Below are 21,053 nucleotides of genomic sequence, written 5' to 3' on the forward strand. Positions count from 1 at the left end.
AATACTGTAATTGTGGTGTATAAACTAGTCATATCCTGAAAAGGAAGACTAAAACATGAACCTATCAAAAATAATAACTACTGGGCTAGGCGCAGTGGCTCACGTCTATAGTCCCAGCACTTTGGGAGGCAGAGGCAGGAGGATCACCTGAGGTCAGGAGTTTGAGACCATCCTGGTCAACATGGTGAAACCTCGCCTCTACTAAAACTACAAAAATTAGGCGGGTGTGGTGGCGCGTGCCTGTAATCCCAGCTACTCAGGAGACTGAGGCACGAGAATCACTTGAACCTGGGAGGCGGAGGTTACAGTGAGCTGAGATCGCACCGCTGCACTCCAGCCTGGGTGATAGAGTAAGACTGTCTCAAAATAAATAAATAAATAAATAAATAAATAAATAAATAAATAAAATAACTACAAAAACTTTTCAAGACATGGATAGTATAATAAGATATTAATAGAAATAGAAAAAGTTTAAAGGCAAGGGGAAAATAAAAACTCTAACGTGTAGAGTTTTTATTAGTTTTCTCTTTGCTTCTTTGTTAGTTTGTTTATGCAACCTAGTTTGTTTAATCTAATCATTAGCTTAAAATGATGGGTTACATTATTTGCAAGTCTCACGGTAACCTCAAGACAAAAATCATACAACAGATACACAAAAAAATAAATAGCAAGAAATTAAAACATGCTGGCAGAGAAAATCACCTCCACTAAAAGAAAGATAAGAAGGAAGGAAAAAAGGAAGAGAAGACTACAAAACAACCATTAAACAAATAACACAAGTGGCCGGAACAAAATTCCTTCTTTATCAATAATAACACAGAATTACACAGAATGTAAATGAAATAACTATCCAATCAAAAGACATAGAGTGACTGAATAGATTTCAAAACTAGAGCCAATAATGTCTTGCCTATAAGAAATACACTTTACCTAGAAAGATACACATGTACAAAGATGGAAAACGATATTCCGTGCAAATGGAAACCAAAAAAGAGGAGTAGCTCTACATATATCAGACAAAATAGATTTCAAGACAAAAACCATAAAGAGACAAAAAAATCATATAATGATAAAGGAGTCAATTCAGCAAGAGGATATAAAAATTGTAAATATAAATGCACCCAACACTTAGCAAATATTACCAGAGCTAAAGAGAGAGACCCCAATAAAATAATAACTGGAGACTTCAATGCTCCACTTTCTGCATTGGACAGATCATCCAGACAGAAAATCAACAAAGAAATAAACTTAATCTGCACTATAGATCAAATAGGCTTAATAAATACAGAGCATTCCATTAAATGGCTGCAGAATATACATTCTTCTCAGCACATGGATTATTCTCAAGGATAGACCATATGCTAGGTCACAAAACAAGTCTTGGAAAATTCAAAAAAATTGAGATAGTATCAAGTATCTTCTCTGACCATAATGGAATAAAAACTAGAAATCAGTAAAAAGGGAAATTTTGAAAACTCTACAAACATATGAAAACTAAATAATATGCTCCTGCATATTTCTTACTCAATAAAGAAATTAAGAAATAAATGTAAAAATTTCTTGAAACAAAAGAAAATGAAAACACAACATACCCAAATCTATAAGATACAGCGAAAGCAATATTAAGAGGAAAGCTGATAGGTATAAGTGCCTACATAAAAAAGTAAAACGTTTCTAATAAACCTAACAATGCATTCTAAAGAACTAAAAAAAAAGAGCAGATCAAACCCAAAATTAAGAGAAGAAAATAAATAATAAAGACCAGAGCAGTAGTAAAGGAACTTGAAATTTAAAAAAATACAAAAATCAATGAAATAAAACGTTGGTTTTTTTTAAAAGATAAACAAAATCAACACACTTTTAGCCAGACCAATGAACAACAAAAGAGAGAAGACTCACATAAGTAAAATCAGAGACAAAAAAAGGAGACATTACAACTGGTACCACAGAAATTCAAAGGATCACTAGTGGCTACTATAAGCAACTACACACCAATATAATACCTAGAAGACAAAGATAACTTCTCAGACACATACAACATACCATGATTGAACCCTGAAAGAGTCCAAAACTCGAACAGACCAGTAACAAGTAATGAGATTGAAGCTGTAACAAAAAGTCTCCCAAAAAAGAAACTTAGTTCCAGGACTTAGTGGATTCACTGCTGAATAATTTTATTAAACATTTAATGAAGAATTAATACCTACTGTAACTATTTCAAAAAATAGAAGAGGAGAGAATAATACTTATTCTGTGAGGCCAGTACTACCCTGATACCAAAACCAGATAAAGACATTAAAAAAAAAAAACCACACAAAAAAACTATAGGCTAGTGTCTCTGTTGAATACTGATGCAAAAACACACAACAAAATACTAGCAAACCAAATTCCACAACACATTAAAAAAATCATTCATCATAAGCAAGAGGGATTTATCCCAGGTATGCAAGAATGGTTCAACATTCATAAATCAACCAATGTGATATGTCATATCAGCAGAATGAAGAACAGAAATCATATAATCTTTGCAATTGATGCTGAAAAATCTCTTGATAAAATCCAACATCCTTTCATTATCAAAACCCTAAAAATGATAGGTATAGAAGGATCATACCTTAACAAAATAAAAGCCATACATCGCAGACCCACAACTGGTATCATACTGAACAAGGAAAAGCAGAAAGTCTTTCTTTAAGATTAGGGAACAAGACAAGGATGCCCACTTTCACTGCTGTTACTCAACATAATCCTGGAAGTCCTAGCTAGAACAATCAGACAAGAGAAAGAAATAAAGAGCATACAAATTGGAATGGAAGAAGTAAAATTATCTTTGTTTGCAAATGATATGATTGTATATTTGAAAAACCTAAGGACAAAAAAAACACAACTCTTTGAACTGACAAACAAATTCAGTGAAGTTTCAGGATACAAAATCAACATACAAAAATCGGTGGCATTCTATATGCCAACAGCGAACAATCGGAAAAAGAAATTTAAAAAATCAATTTACAATTGCAACAAATGAAATGTAATACCTAGGAATTACCTTGACCAAAAAAGTGAAAGAGCTCTACAATAAAAACTATAAAATATTGATTCAATAAATTGAAGAGGACACAAAAAAGTGGGAAATATTCCACGTTCAGGGATAGGAAGAATCAATATTGTTAAAATGTCCATACTACCCAAAGCAATCTACAGATTCAATGCAATCTTTATCATAATACTAACAACATTCTTTACAGAAATAGAAAAAATAATCCTCAAATCCTCAAATTTATATGAAACCACACGCAGACACACACACACACACACACACACACACACACACACACACACACACACTCCAGAATAGCCAAAGCTATCCTGGGCAAAAAATTTAAAAACTGAGAGAATCGCATTACCTGACTTCAAATTATACTGTAGAGATAAAGTAACCAAAACAACATGGTAGTGGCATAAAAACAGATACGCAGACCAATGTATGAACAGAATAGAGAACCCAGAAATAAATTCATACCTCTACAGAGAACTCATTTTCGACAAAGTTTCCAAGAACATACATTGGGGAAAGGAGTCTCTTTGATAAATGGTGCTTGGAAAACTGGATATCCACATGCAGAAAAAAGAAACTAGACCTCTATCTCTTGTTATGGACAAAAATCAAATCAAAATAGATTAAAGACTTAAATCTAAGACCTCAAAGTATGAAACTACTGAAATCTGGCAAAAGATCTGAGTAGGCATTTCTCAGAAGAAGACTTACAAATGGCAGACAGGTATATAAAAAGGTGCTCATCATCATTGATCATCAGAGAAATGCAAATCAAAGCTATGATGGGATATCATGTCACTCTAGTTAAAATGGCTTTTATCCAAATGACAGGCAACTTCAAAGGCTGGCGAGGATGTGAAGAAAGGGAAAACTTCAACACTGTTGATAGGAATGTGAATTCATACACCTATGGAAAACAGTGTGGAGGTTCCTCAAAAAACTAAAAATAGAATGACCATATGATCCAGCAATCCCACTGCTAGGTATATCCAAAAGAAAGGAAATAGGTATATCAAAGAGATATTTGCTCTCCTATGTTTACCATATCACTATTCACAATAGCCAAGATTTGGAAACAACCTCTCCATTAACAGATGAATAGATAAAGAAGATATGGTATATGTGCCCAATGGAATATTATTCAGCCACAGAAAAGAATGAGATCCTGTCATCTGCAACAACAGTGATAGGACTGGAAGATGTTATGTTAAGTGAAATAAAACAGGCACAGAAAGACAAGCATCATATGTTCTTATTTGCGGGAGTTACAAATTAAAGCAATTGCACATATGGAGATAAGAGAGTAGAATGATGCTTACCAGAGGCCAGGAAAGGGGGACGTGGGGAGTAGGGTTGGTTGATGGGTACAAAAATATAGTTAGAATGTTTAAGATCAAATGTTTGATGGCACAACACAGTGAACAATAAGCTAATGTACATTTTAAATTACCTAAAAGAGTATAACTGAATTGTTTGTAACACAAAGAAAGGGTAAGTGTTTGAGGTAACGGATACTTTATTTACTCTGATGTGATTATTTATCATTATATGCCTGTACTAAAATATCTCATGTGGCAGAGCATGGTGGCTCATGCCTGTAATCTTAGCGCTTTGGGAGGCTGAGGCAGGCAGATTGCCTGAGCTCAGGAGATTGAGACCAGCCTGCGCAACACAGTGAAACACCATCTCTACTAAAATACAAAAAATTAGCTGGGTGTGGTGGTGTGCACCTGTAGTCCCTGCTACTTGGGAGGCTGGGGCTGCAGAATTGCTTGAACCCAGGAGGCAGAGGTTGCAGTGAGCCGAGATCACGCCACCGCACGCCAGCCTGGGCAACAGAGCAAGACTGTCTCAGAAAAATAAATAAAAATAAATAAATTAAATTAAATATCACATGTACCCCATAAATATATATGCCTACCATGTACCCACAAAACTTAAAATTAAAAAATAATAATAATAAAAGGCAACTCTTTTTCAACAGATAGTTTTGAGCCTGAAGCTAATTTGCCCTAATTAGATGAGAAATACTCTTCAAGCAATCCCCCAAGACCAGAGTGACTAAAGATATTCGATTAGGCAAAGCAGGAACCAGCACTAAAACTAGCAGTGAGATTAATGCTACAGAAACTTTATGGACTGATGCCCAGGAGCTGTTTAAGGGTACACCAAGCATCTTTTAAAAATATATCTACTGCTGCTACTGTTACTGCTTATGGCTAACACTGAGTGTTGAGTATATAATATACACTGCAGTAGGGCCTTACATGCATCTTTCCATTTAATCCTTACATAATTCTATAAAGCCCATATTCTCATTATTACCCCTGTTTTACACATAAGAAAACAATCTAGACAGTTAAAAAACTTTCCAATTTTTTTCACAAAGGAAGTAAGTTAGAGGGCTATGATTCAAACACAGTTTGATTTCCAAAGCTTACATTTTAAATTACTACTTAATATTCCCTGATTCACTGATGACTAAAGAAATACAATCTAGAAACTTTGGAAATATGACTACTTGTTGGCCTAATGTGGCTAATGACAAGATGGAAAAGAAAAATATAAAATCTGGAATCATATGCAAATAATTTAACCAAAGGTCCTCATTAGTGCTGCCCTCAAAAGCTGAGCCTTGCTTTTATTTTCTAATGAAAAATGTTTCTAGAAACATATATGCTAATTTTCCAATTAAGGTTAGCCCTGGAGCTAAAGTATTAACATTTTCTGTAAGTTATAAACTCTTAGAAAGAAACCAACACCATTTACTATGAATACATTATAAGTTAAAAATGGATGCTTACTGTTAATCCTTACTGAAAAGTATAACTAATAATCTGTTGTTTCTGAAAGCAGACAACCTAATCCCAACAAAAAATAATCCCTGTCACATGTTTGCAAGCAATAATTGCCATGTTCTTGGGTTGACAGAATGCCATATTTTCTTTCTTCTTTTAACTGAAAAAATTTCCAGTTCATTTAATAAATATATACGAGATGAAAAAAGAAATAGGCAAAATAGATAATCCTTTTCTAGGTGCTATGCCCCCAATTTTTTTTTTTTAAAGAGGAATGTTAGTTACAAAGGTCAAGGAAATCACGAGTATATGAGAAGAAAAAATTATGTAAATGATCTAAACTGAATATTTAACAATCTACTTGTTGAACAAGCCTCTATGATTTGGCCTTTGACTTTTCCCTATTTAGGCATCATTAACTTCAAACTCTATGATTCATTTGACATTAATAGTTAAGGTTCTTGTTTCTCTCTCTCTCTCTCGTGTTTCACTTTTCTGAGATATCATTCACTTGCTGTCCCAAGAAAGAGCTGTGAATATGCCTCAGATTTCAGAACTTTCCATGAGAAAGTAAGTTGATAAGGAAACTCAAATTCCAGAATGGGTAACTGCTTTGTACCTCTATTCCAGATATGCTTGTGTATCTTTTTAGGATGGAACAGAATTCTTTCACTGAGGGATTAACTGTAAAAACCAGGTGGCTTCCCAGGAAGATATCATGGCTAATCTTTACCTCTCCCTTACCTTTTATAAACAGTATTTAGTATAGAAAGAAAAACATGGCAATATCAGCTCTTAAAACTACAGCACCATATCAGCCTCAATAGAGAATCATGAACAGTAAGATTCCTCTAGTAAGCTTTACATGCTTCAGTAGAACAGAAACAGACTACTAAAAAGTGAACTAGTCACTGAACTGGAAGTGTGTAGAGTCATATTCAGGAAAATTACTATAAAGTCCATTAAGTCCAGACAGCCAATGAATTATTGCCAAAATTAAACTCTATGATGCCTCTATAAACTGATTCAACAAGACTTCAGGAGATGTCTGAACACTGAAAGTACAGTTTTCAGTGCTATGAGAGATATTAATCTATAGGAGATATGATCCCTAACCTCAAGGAATTTGCATCTGATAGGATATAAAAAGCATTAAGAACAAATTCTAACAAAAGAAAGGAAATACAGAGATAAATGTCCCATCAAAGTACCAAATGTGGAAGTTATTTGGGGCTGCAGAAATTGGGAAAATGTTTACTGGGTTCTAAATGATGGGAGAAATTTGGATATCTATGATGCTGGGGAAGTAAAAGAAATCAGAGGAGGGAATCAACCATTTTCTCCTATCACCTACCTTGTGGACATAAAATAGTCTTCTCCTTATAGTTACCAGTAGTGGCCCTTTCATTTTTCTTCCTTAGAGATCACCACCATCCCCAACTCATGTTTCTCAATAACTCCTGACACAGCTTTTCAATACAAAATCAGTATCATCATCTCACAATCTTAACACTGTCTGCTCACACAGAGGCAATACATTAAGGGAGAAATTCTAAATGGTGCAAAGGACATGCATCAATCAAGCAGTCTCTCTTTCATTTTTGTTGGTGGTGTTATCACTGTAATAAAGCCATCACAAACAAGGTGATAGGCTGCCCTGGTTTTCAAAGAATTATGCTTTTTATATTATGTTGAAATACTGTGGTATGGCACATCCTTAATTGCAATAGCAAATAGGAGAAGCAATATTGAATAAAGAAATGAATATTGAACTAGAAGTTGCTTTTTCTTAACCTACCTCACTATGCTGAGCGACCTCATTTTAGTCACTTAACTTCTCTGTTTCCCAGGCATACCTTTTGTCACTCAGCAATAATATCAGTTATTGCAAGGCTCGAATGTGACAGTTTATGTGAAAACACATGGGAAAATATGAGAAACATTCCAATGGAAAGGTTTCATTACACGTAAGGCCAAGAGCAGTATGGTATTATGAAAAGCTCATGGTTTTGGAAGTTAAGACCTAGATTTCAACTCTAGTTCTATTACTCACCAGAGTGGGCTTATTTAAGTCAAGCACCTCACTAAGCCTCAGCTCTTCATCAATATCTACTGGTTCATTTCTATCCCTCCCCACAGAGTTGCTGTGAAATTAAATACAAATCTAACAGTCCTTTAGAAACAACAAAAACTAAAAGTACGCTGTATTATTTGCACTAGCACAGCCATTAATATTGTTACTATGATTTTCATGGTTACAGCTACTCTGATAAGAACTTATAATATTACTTATTTATTAGAATATAGACTGACTAAAATAAGCGTCTTTATCACTATTTCAGCTTCAAATATAATTGGTACAGGTTAAGGCCCTGTTTAAATAAAAAACTGTGTTCGTACAATTTGACTTTAGTTTATCCTTCAGTTAAAAACTTCTCATTTAGTTCATAAACTACCTAATTCAGATTTGGGCAATAAATAGTCTAAGTTTATAAAAAGTAAACAAATCATCACTGTAGTTTGAAAAAAATAGACCTTTTAAAAACATTTTAACCAATATTAACCACTAAAATGCCAGTGATAAGTGTGCTAAGCACATCAAACTATTCATTAAAAAAGGTCCAATGTTTGCCTAGTTATGCGTTCTAGACACGTTTCAAATTACACGAATTGCTTTTTTTGAGGAAGGGTTTTGCTCTATTGCCCAGGCTGGAGTTTAGTGGCACAAACATGGCTTACTGCAGCCTCGATGTCCTAAGCTGAAGCAATCCTCTCACCTCAGCCTCCCATGTAGCTGGGAACACAGGTGCATGCTACCATCCCCAGTTAATTTTTAAATTTTTTTAGAGACAGATTCTTACCTCTTGTCCAGGTTCAAACTGCATTATTTTTAAGTGCTGTTTTCCTAGATGCAAATGTCAAGGCTCCTAAGTTATACAAAGCAGTAAGTTATATTTTTATTTCCCAAGTGCTGATATGCCAGATATTACACCCATAAATTTCTTTTCTTTCATTATTTTCTTCTTCTGAGCTGGGGTAAGAAAATAGATGGTAGTCAGAAGAGTGAGGGAGTGGGACTGGAAGCAGAACCACAGGTACATATTTACGGACTACGGCATTCACTTCACTTGGACACTGGACACATATAGAACTTGCCCAAAAAGAGGTGCAGCCATTGTCCTTGGTTTCTGGAAGGTAATTTGTGTTTGCCTGAGAGTCTTGGGCTAAATAGAGAATAACACTATGATTTAGGGTAGGGGCTTTGGGTCACACCATATCTGTGGAGTCAGAGGCTCAGATCAAGCACATGAGCAATGAATGAATCCTGCCTACGTAACAGACGCCAATGACATCTCTTGACATAGAGGCTCAGGTGAGCTTCCTGGCTGGCGACGCTTCATGTGTATTATCACACGTTGGAACCTGAAGAGTAACATGTCCTGACTCTATAGGAAGATGACAATAGAAGCTCAGTATTTGGTATTTCTACTGAATCCTGCTTTATGTATTTCTTCCCATGGTGGATTTTAATCTGTCCCTCTCCCAAAAATAAACTGTAACCGTGAGTATAACCATGGTTTTCAGTGAATTCTGTGAGTCCTTCTGGAAAGTTATCAATCCAAAGATGATTCTGTGAGGCCATAAACTTGCAGTTGGTGCCAGAAGTGAGGGTGGTCTTGAGGACTATGCCCTCTAACTTTGTAGTCGGCCTAAACTCCTTACAACTGCTAACTAATTATGATTATGAGAGCAAACTATAACAAGATAAGAACTATATCTATTTCATTCATCTTTATATGCTCAGTATGCAGTCTGGTGCCTGAGACGTGGTAGGCTTTCAATCAGTATGTATCGAACAAATTTTAGGTTTACTGAGATTACTTTGAGGACAAACCAGCATTTGTGCCGTGGTTTGTAAGACTACCAATTAAACTTTGATCAATGTAATCATAGTTAATTGTGCAACAATTTTATGAAATTTGTTCCATCTATACTTGAAATAGGCAATTCTTTAAAATTCAACAAGTCTTTATTGAGAATCTTCCTTTACCAGGGAATGTGTTTAACGCTGTGGTTGGGAAAAATATGTGGCCCAGATGGCCCAGATAGCAAAGATGAATACGATGTAATTCCTGCCTACTAGCAAAATAAAAGTCAAGTGCCCAGGTATTACAGCAGAAGTAGCATCTAATTCTCACAGAGGATGGACAATGGAGACAGATGACACATCAGGGAAGATTTGAGCTGAGCTTTAAGGAAAATTATGAATTACATAGGTACAGAAGAGAAAAAGGCAAATATAAAAGTATCAGTGATAGCACTTTAGTAAATATTATTTTTATTCTTTACATATTTTATCACATATATCATTCTATCAAGTTACTTAAATATTATATCACTAGCGTTCTAACCATAATTTGAAAATCTAGCTTTATAATGTCATACCAAATGATGTTTATCTACATTTGCTTTATTTATACAAGGTTCAGTTCAAACAACTCAAATATAAAAAGATGTGAGTCAATTTACAGAGGATGGTCGAGGGCTTACTTGGGTTTTGTCTTTTCTGTATAAAATGAAAATATACCTCTCCTTCCCCACTCCCACCTGAAATGCCTTTAAGCACTGTGATCATTTAAGAAAATTTAGGTTGTCTTACAAGTTTTTTCAAAAAGTTTTAAAACTCAAAAAGAATAAAACATTAAAGGATATTACATTTTAAATCAAAACTAGTTAAACAGCAAAATTTTTAAAAGGCACTATGTATAAGGTAAAATTTGTAGAAAAATCTGTTTCAACAGATTGTAACACAGAATGGTATTTCCTGAACTATCGAAAAAGGTGTTTCAGAAACATAAGTTTCCAACATGCTTAACCTTCTTTTGTTTGAGAAAGAGATGCACTAAGAACTTTTTATTTACCCTATTTTTTTAAATGTTATTTAATACCATTAAAATTATTTTGGTCTTCCTTTCTAAAAGACGCTGTGAGATTAAATTTAATCAAGGAGTTGAAAAACTTGTATACTGAAAACTACTAAACATTGTCAAAAGAAATCCCATGTTTATGAATCAGAAAACCTAATATTATTCAAATGTCCATACTACCGGAGACAATCTACATATTCAATACAATTCCTATCAAAATCTCAATGTCATTTTTTGCACTAATAGAAAACTCCATTCCAAAATTTATATAAAATCTCAAGGAACCTCAAATAGCCAAAACCATCTTAAGAAAAAATAAATAAAGCTGTAGGTCGCACACCTTCTGACTTCAAAACATAGTGAAAAACTATGGTAATTGAACAGTATGGTACTGCACAAACAGACACAAACACCAGTGGAACACAATAGAGAAATAAACCTTCTAATATGTGGTCAAATCATCTTCAACAAGATTACACAATGGAGAAAGGTTAGCCTCTCACAAGTGGTGTTGGAAAAACTGTATATCCACACGCAAAAGAATGAAATTGGACCCTTACCTTACACCACATGTAACATTAATTCAAAATGGATTACAACTCTATGCATAAGAGGAGGCTGAGGCAGGAGAATCGCTTGAACCCGGGAGGTGGAGATTGCAGTGAGCTGAGATCACACCACTGCACTCCAGCCTGGCAACAAAGCAAGACTCCATCTCAAAAAACAAAAAATAAAACAACAACAACAACAAACAAACAAACAAAAAACTTCCTAGAATAAAACATAGGAAAAAACCTTCATGACACTAGATTTGGCAACTATATCTTGGATATGACACCAAAAGAATAAGCAGCAAAAGCAAAAATAGACAAATAGGACTACATGAAACTTTAAAAATTCTATGTATTAACAGAAACAACTAATAGAGTGAGAAGGTAGCCTACAGAATGGGAGAAAATATTTGCAAATCATATATCTGGTAAGGGCTTAATAGCCAGAATCTATAAAGAACTCCTACAACTCAGTAACAACAACAACACAAAACAACTCGATTAAAAAGTAGGCAAAGGAATTGAATAGACATGTCTCCAAAGAGGATTTATAAATGACTAGCAGGTATGTTAAAAGATGCCCATTACTACTAGTTATTGGAGAAATGCAATCAAAACAAAATGAGATATCATCTCACACCCGTTAGGATGGCCACTATCAAAAGAAACAAAAAGTATCAAGTGTTAGCAAGGATGTGAAGAAATTGGAACTTTTGTGCACTGTTGGTGGGAAGGTAAAATGATGCTGCTGATAGGGAAAACAGTATGGGGTTTTCTCAAAAAAAACAAAAACAGAATTACCATATAATCCAACAAGATCTTGACATTTGTATACTCATGTTCATTGCAGCAGTAATCTCATATCCAAGAGGCCAAATTAACCTAAATTCCATCAATAGAGGAATAGATAAACAGAATGTAGAATGCACATAACATATAATGGAATCTTTTTAAACATTAAAAAGAAGGAAATCCTGTCATATTCTACAACATAGATGAATGCTGAGAACATTACGCTAAATGAAATAAGCCAGTTACAAAAGCACAAACACTGCATTATTCCACCTATATGAGATATCTAAAGTAGTCAAACTCTTTGTAACTGTGAGTCAAAAATGGTGGTTGCTAGAAGCTGGGGGAAGAGAAGAAAGAGAGCTGTTTGTTCAATGAGTATACAGAATTTTAGTTTTCCAGGACGGAAAAAAGTTTCTGTAGAGATTACCTACAAGGGAAAGAATATTAAACTGATGGCAAACTTCTCATAATCAACAATAGATACCAGAAACCAATGTAATATTATTTTCCAAATGCTGAGAAAAATATTGGTCTACTCAGAATTTTATAACTACCTTAACTGCAATTCAAGAATGAAAGTGAAAGGAAGACATTTTCATGGATACCAAAAGCAAGTTCGCCATCCACACACCCTCACACACAAAACAATTAAAGGTTTAGTTTAGAAGAAAAGTGAAATCAGAGACCAAATTTGATCTACACACACAAACAAAAATTCTATGCATAGAAATTGTTCAAAACATTAATTTAATGATTAGCTATAAAATAACTAATTGTGCATATGATTTTATTTTAAAGTGCAACTAATCAAACTGGCAGCAAGAAAGGTTGTGGTATTTACTAGCAAGAAAACACCATAACGTCCATAAGCTGTTGGAAAGGAAGACAGAAGCACTAAAAAATATTTAGCCAAGTATGTCGTGATTTATGTATGATTAAAAAAAATAAGACTAACCACTAAAGGAATAAAAATACAGCCTAAGGTTACAAACTTGCAGAAGAATTTAATAAAATAAAAAAGTGAATAAAGCAACAGAGTTTTTTAAAAAAGAAAAGAGAAACAAAAGGAAATTAAAAAAATACAAACTACTATGGTAAAAACATATCCAGATACATCAATAATCTCATCAAATATATATGGATTAAACTCACCTATTAAAACACAAAATTTCAGAGCAACTCTTAAAACTATAACTCTGTGCTACCTAACAGTCACTCCGTCTTTGACACTCTCTCGTCCCGCTTCCTGGTGAAGAAATAGAAATCAAAAGTAACAAGGGAATTAATTCCTAGCTTAAAAATAAATAGAAGCCAGGTAAATGACACTAGATAAATGATACTGCTTGTGAATCTTTTGGGTTCTAAATTAGCTTATGTAGGTCCTCTTAGTTTGCTTCAGCCCTCTCCTCTCTCTCCATAAACTGCAGTTACGACCCTTATTGGTTGCCCAACTACAGTGTTGCCTATGACATAGAAAATTGCTTTTCAAAGAAATTCTAGCCTTAATGCATACCAGAAACACCTCAGGAAAGTCAGAGTTAACAGATGATTTTTAACTCACGAGGGGAAAGCATTGTGATTGTACGTGTGAGGCAAGTTTGCCTTAAGTGGAGAGAAGAACTGAAAATCTAGATACCCCAATAGGTTTACAAAGGTAAACTCCATTACAAAAGAAACTCCCTCTTGTGGCTCAAGATCCCACCCCCTCTTAACCTCAGATCTAAGCAAGAAGGACAGAAGGAATGCATCTCTGAAAAGCTTCAGAGGATGAAACCACAACCCAGCAATGTCTCCAAACTCCCCTCTTCCCTTATACAACTGTCTCCTGCTTACAATACTGTTGTCAAACTTTGTGGTTTTCTTCTTCATGGACCTTTGGGGATCAATTCTAGTCTAATAAACTGAACTCTACAGCTTCTGTGGAATTATAACCTGAATTACAACCTTTTAAATATACATAATATAGTCTACATTTAGCTGTTTATTTAATGACTGATTAAATCTTTACAGTAAGACTAACTAGAAATATTCAAAATAACATCCTCTTGCCTTTTTTTCTTATTTTAATTCTTACATTTAAAATGGACTGACAATAACTAGACATTAAGAATTGTTAGAGCTGTGACACACTGAGAGCCCATTATTTTGACTGAAAATGTATTTAAGTGTTATTTTGAGCAGAAACTTTGAAAAAATGTATATGTACACATATAGCATATGTGTATATTTTGATCTGAATATTTTCAGGAGTAAAAAACAATAATTGTAAAACAAATGACAGAGGTATTACTAATAAGCAAGTATGACGTACCTGTTGGAGCCAAAGGAAAATTTTCCCTTCACCCTCTGTAGATTAATTGAAAATCGATGGACAAAAGGCTGATTAACAGGAGAAAAGAAATACAAATTTATTAACGTGCACCGGGGAGAATTACAGGGTGACTACCCCACCGTGCGAAATGTGGTACACATGGTTATATACCCTTCTTTTTAGAGGAAAGGGCGACGGGGAGGTGTGGACGATTTTACAGTGATAGCAAATGATTTTAGGGGGAGTTCAATGAACTTCAAGAACATACAATGAGCTGGGACAAAGTCTTTTGGGTCTGCAGAGTAGACCATGGTTTGTGACAAAACGCTGTCTAGGTGTATTGATGGACTTCCATCTTTCTTTTTTTTTTTTTTTTTGAGACGGAGTCTTGCTCTGTCGCCCAGGCTGGAATGCAGTGGTGCAATCTCGGCTCACTGCAAGCTCCACCTCCCGGGTTCACGCCATTCTCCTGCCTCAGCCTCTCCGAGTAGCTGGGACTACAGGCACCCGCCACCACGCCCGGCTAATTTTTTTGTATTTTTAGTAGAGACGGGGTTTCACCGTGGTCTTGATCTCCTGACCTCGTGATCCGCCCGCCTCGGCCTCCCAAAGTGCTGGGATTACAAGCGTGAGCCACCACGCCCGGCTGGACTTCCATCTTTCTTCCTGTGATAGGAGTTCAGTTAATGAAAACTCAGGGAAGAGACCAAAGGTAATTGTTTTCTTCTTTGGCAGGTCCGAGCTTAGGCAGATAAGGGAATTCCAGAGAACAGCTTCATCCTGTGCTTTGGGAGAGACAGGATTGAGACACAGGAGGCGGAGGGAGTTCAGAGAAGCCTTGAGGCTGCTTCTTCTGTGCAGCATGTAAAAACACCATATTTGAGGATATCAATTTCTGAGCTCCAAGGTACCAGAGATTTGTTTAATTGAACATTGGAAGAGCCTAATGAAAACTAGTCAATAACTAATTTAGAATCCAGCAGACATATGGAAACTTCCAAAATAACCTTGTGCTATTTATTGAGATCATAGAAAGTAAGGGTGGAAATCTGTAATCATGATTTTCAAGGAATTTTTTTCATGAACTACAAATAGCCAACTCTCTTACAAGAAAGCGGAAATACACACACACACATGCATACACCCCATTCAGTGCAGCCACATTCTCTCAACGCATAAATTATTATCCTGAGAGTGAAACAAGCATCATAATTGTGTTCGCTACTTTAAAATATGTCAGTGCTGATAATGTAGCCACTGATGCTACCTAATTTTGCCAGTTTGGGATTTGAAAGAAGACATGATACAACATGGTGTCCAACATGCTCATTTGAAAGGTCCAAAATTAAGCCAACGAAGGAAGATAATTTGCCCAAAGGGATATCAAGATAGTAAATGAAATGCAAATAAAACTCAAATATCCTTGCTCGTAATCCAGAGCTCATTCCATAAATTCATATTGCCTTTAAAGTTATTCTGAGAATCTGACATATTAGATAAAACATAGACCTACTAAATACAAACAAAGCCACCATCCATTATGGAAGTTTTTTCTCCGGGGTAGGACAGAGACTATTTCCAGACAAATTGAAGAATTTTCCTTCCTGAGCCATCCTCTATGCTTAAAGGAGAGATAACAAGTGAAAAGAAAATTGTCTTGCTCTTTGAATTAAACAGAAAGGTAAAATTCCAAAAGGAGAATATCCTGCAGAAATGGAGGCTAGACACAAAGAATTTATATTGCATGGAGGGTAACTGCAATATACTCATTCAACAAGACATGGTCCTTAACACTCTAAATTACAAAACCTCAAAATAATCCTGAAACACGGGATCACAAAATATAAAATGACTTCAACTTCCAATTTTCTTGCCTAACATGATGGTTACTCCATTACCTCTCAGTGGTAGTTCACACACATACACACAAATACACACTACAATGTACTTACTGAACTGTAGAGATAGCCTTCACCATTCATGGCCACATAGAGACTAGCCTTCACTCCTTGGATGGCCACTACACGCAGGCCCACAGGAATTAGATTGAAGAGAGCTGGGGGGGAAAAAAGAAGGGAGAAAAGGATCAGTGACCTTTTGAATAAATAATCTTCTTTCTTATAATAATTCTTTTGAGAATTAAAACCCATTAATTGAACTTGGTAGAAAAATGGAGAGAGAAATAAATAAACAGAGGTCTATCTAAAAATGAGGGAAATTGACTTCTTGACCCTGCACCAGCATTAATTACCTATGTAACTTCAGGTAAGTTACATAAACTCTGTAGTAAAGGGGTTGGATTAGAAGGTCTCTAAAGGCCCAACAGGATCTGAGATTTCAGGATCCCTGATCCCTAAAATGATCCTCAAACAGTGTAATATAATTTTTTCTAACAAACAAATAATATGAACTGAAAAATTCTCAACAGGAGAAAACGTATCTGTAGTCATAAGAAATAACAAAATATTATCTTTAAAACAGGCCAAAGCTTCTTGTTTTTAGTCTTTTCCTTGTTGTTCCAAACATTATATTGAACACAGAAGAAGAATGCAAAAATTACTGACTTATTGGTGATAACATTCAGACAAAACTTTTTTCTTGATATCTCAATTTTTTACATGTAAATAAAGAGACATAAACAGATGGATAGATGATTGATAGATAGCTTAAGCTATAATGGATATATTTTATATCCAGGTGGGATATATATATATATACACACACACACACACATATATATACATATATACACACATATATACTTACATATATATACATATATACATATATATATATACGCACACACACACACATACACACACATACATATACTCAAAACCATTAAGAATTAATTTGACAAAAGTAATTCGACATCCTAAGATGAAATGGGAACATGCTTGCGGTCTTTACATATTCAAGTTGCTCATCACTCAAAATACTCACTAGTCTATACGTCCACTTGGAGAAGGAATTCATAGATTAGAAAAAAATGATACCTAAAAGAGTCTTCTATTTTTCTTCCAATAATATATTTCTGTCCTTGGGACTATTTCAGTTACTTTTGAGATCACAAAATGAGCATAAACAGAAAACACTGCCCCCACCCTGAAACAATTCACATTGCATATGGAAGAAAAGCAATCATATAGTTAGGCTCTATAGAGGGCAACATGGATATGAATTAACTATCTCATGGCTGTATGCATAAGAAAATATCTCTGCAGTTCATTTCAGTATCCTGGCTTAATTAGAAGTTCTTATCCACCTTTTCTATTGATAAAATTCCTATCAGTTCTCGTCTTCTTAGTTTTTAATACAAGATACACATAAATTAACCCAAGGGCTACCATTGTTTATTAGGATGCCTCTATTTTTCTGGGCTTCTCTCAACCAAGCTAAACACACACACATGCAGACACACACACTCACAGTATTTGGCTTTCAGTCAAATGTTCAACTGACAGTTGTAGAGGATCAAGTCTTAGACCACAAGTTTAGTAGAACAGGATTCCATTCTTAACTGCTGACATCGGATCAGTCCTTTTGCCTCTTTGAACCCATTTCCACATTTGTCACGAAAACTGAGACTAGATAAGAAACTATAAGTAGTTTCTTTTTTTTTTTGAGACAGAGTCTTGCTCTGTCGCCCAGGCTGGAGTGCAGTGGCGCAATCTTGGCTCACTGCAAGCTCCGCCTCCCGGGTTCACGCCATTCTCCTGCCTCAGCCTCTCCAAGTAGCTGGGACTACAGGCGCCCGCCACCACGCCCGGCTAATTTTTTGTATTTTTTAGTAGAGACGGGGTTTCACCGTGGTCTCGATCTCCTGACCTCGTGATCCGCCCGCCTCGGCCTCCCAAAGTGCTGGGATTACAAGCGTGAGCCACCGCGCCCTGCCAGTAGTTTCTTATAGATTAATTGTTGGCTCAATTTAGATTTGAACTGGTTTTATTTCTTGCTATATTCTTACCAGTGTCCTTGTGTTACTGAAACAACTTAATACAAGAACTAGACAAAGTCTAGTTGGGGAGAAAAAGCTAAGACATATGGAATAATATGATACCGTGTATAATTTACTTCTATAATTAAATGTAATATATGCATTCTATATATATATTCTCTATGTTACAGAAGTTCAGGAAAATGGAAGCTCTGTGTGGCCTGAAGTATTCATGGAATGCCTTACACAGAAAATGGAACCTGAGTTGACACTTAAAGAAGAAGCAGAAGTTGAGAAAGCCAAGAACAGAAAACATTTTAGTGAGGTGGAAGTTGGGTGGTTTTGCGGAGTAATGTGTGTATGCAGAAAGGGGACTGGCAGATTGGTGGATTTGATTTATATTGGGGGGAAATGAGAAAGAACACCATGTAAATAAAATAAGGATAAATAAACAAGTCTGTCACTCTAATCTTAGATATCTAGACTTTACCAAATAGGCAACAAGACGTGTGACATATGAAAACTAGAGCAACAACACAGATTCTGAGATTTGTAGTTTCTAAACCCTCCACTCAGTTACATGGCTTTAAGCTGTTCATTTAACTTCTCTGCCTTAGTTTTCCTATCTGTAAAATGGACATGATAATCCTTATCGCACAGAGTTGATAGAACCAAATGCATTGTCATGTTTCTGAAAGTGATTCACGGAGATGTGTCCTCTCTAAGAGCTGTTTGTCATGAACACCTAATTCTTCTGTTCGTCAGAATAAGTTACCATAATGCTATTGTAAAAACTGACATATTGCCTCAGTAATATTTTTTAGTTTATATTCAGCAGATTGCTTTAATGCTTTAAAATCTAATACTTTATATTTGTGCAACATTAATTTTCAAAGTGCTGATACATTAATTGTATTTGATCCTCAACCATAAATGCTACGAAGAATTTAGGACAGAATGATTACCTTAATTTTTAGCAGTACAAAAAGATTTAGAGTTAACCCAGGGGAAAATGCATCTAAACAAGGGCTTTCAGGCTCTCTAATGTGGCTACCTGTTCAAAACATCATATTTCATCTTTTTGTTCTTTCTTTTTCTTTTTTGAGAGAGTCTAGCTCTGTCACCCAGCTGGAGTGCGAGCAATTCTCCTGCCTCAGCCTCCAGAGTAGCTGGTATTATAGGCGCCTGCCACCACAACCCAGCTAATTTTTGTATTTTTAGTAGAGACGGGGTTTCACTGGTTGGCCAGGCTGGTCTCAAACTCCTGACCTTGTGATCCACCTGTCTCGGCCTCCCCTTTTTGTTCTTTTAATTTCCTCTAATATCCATTTCTGCCTTCTTGCAAATAAATAGATTATTCAGCTACATCTTCTTACATATCCTGCAACCAGATGTAGGTCCTGTGGACTCACTACTGGCCAATGAGATGTAAGTCATCACATCATTATAAGCTCGAGGAATCCTTCCTTAAAGACAACTTACAGGTGTTCTTTGTGCCCCTTCTCAACCTTTGCCTATTGCTGTTTGAATGGGGATATGGTAACTGGATCATCTCAAACCATAAAAACAAGGACTCCTCCCCAGCGGGTGTTGGCAGGTGAGCTGGAAGGAGCTGGGTCCCTGAGAGCTTTGCGGAGCAGTGGCACAAGTCCAACATTCAATTACCCAGGTCTGGCTTTTATGTGAGAAAATAAGTCCTTGCTCTCTTAGTCTGTGCAATGCAGAGCCAACTCTAATCCTAACTGATAGAGATGCTAATGAAAGCAGAATTAATATGCGAGATATGAACTAGATGCAAGGTACTTCATTTTAAATAAAAGCAGATACTGGAAAACTATTAAGTTCACTGACAATTACTGTGAGAAGGAGAAAAGACTTCCCAGGATAAATGCTAAGAACACTGGTTTATGTAGCTGACCATAGAAGGAAAAGCAACTATAAAGTTTTTCCTACATGAAGAATGAGAGAAAACTGATAGTGCTAGGCAGGGACAAAAACAAGAAACCTGTTTGAAAGTTTTATATGAACCACAACATGGTAACGGCTTTTAGCTGGTTTGCTTTGTGAGGCTTACTAAGCCCATTTTTAAAAATCAGTAAACGATTTGAAATGAGACTTTATTGGTAAAAGCTAAACATAGTTTCTCTGGAAAGGTCCTCATCTGCCTCCTAAAAATCCCAAAAGGTGGCAAATGACTTATTCTTATCTATTAATTGTCTTCAGAGTAGCACACTCTGGCTCCAGCTCACAGGAGCCCTTTGCTACTCCTTTCACTACTCCTCAAAGCTACTGTCCTAACTCATAGTAACTGGGCTACTTGACTCCACCCACTCTTTAAGTCCCTTGCATCCTCTTATGCCATTTTCCTGCTTACAACCTGCAGTGATTCCTCCCTGTCTCCAATGTCCTTTACAACCTGGCTCCAACCCACATTTCCAGCTTATCACCTGTCACCCTTTCCATCTGCTGTAACCGGCTTCACAGAGCTTTTTGCCATTTCCTAAGTTCCCCCTCGATCTTTAAGTAGGCTGGAGTTTGTCCTCTTTTGTCCTCTATCTCTTTTTGGAAAGCTTATCTTCCCACTTCTAAATTTGGCCAACTCTTTTCATCATTTAAGGCCTACCTTGTTGAACTCCCCCATGAGTCTTGCCCAAAACCCTTCAGAAATAATACTTCCC

The 21,053-nt window shown here is 35.8% G+C and overlaps 1 protein-coding gene across 2 annotated transcripts in view; it reads right to left on the reverse strand.

Moving 5' to 3' along the window:
- Positions 1 to 21,053, reverse strand: part of FGF12 (fibroblast growth factor 12) — a 599,372-nt gene that overhangs the window by 182,641 nt on the left and 395,678 nt on the right. For both annotated transcript variants that reach the window (XM_012510798.2, XM_003256664.4), the window contains one exon: positions 16,391 to 16,494. In XM_012510798.2, the coding sequence (XP_012366252.1) occupies positions 16,391 to 16,494 (104 nt within the window). The remainder of the gene's footprint in view (positions 1 to 16,390; positions 16,495 to 21,053) is intronic.

The sequence above is a fragment of the Nomascus leucogenys genome, chromosome 11, assembly GCF_006542625.1.
Source record: "Nomascus leucogenys isolate Asia chromosome 11, Asia_NLE_v1, whole genome shotgun sequence".
Taxonomy (NCBI): domain Eukaryota; kingdom Metazoa; phylum Chordata; class Mammalia; order Primates; family Hylobatidae; genus Nomascus; species Nomascus leucogenys.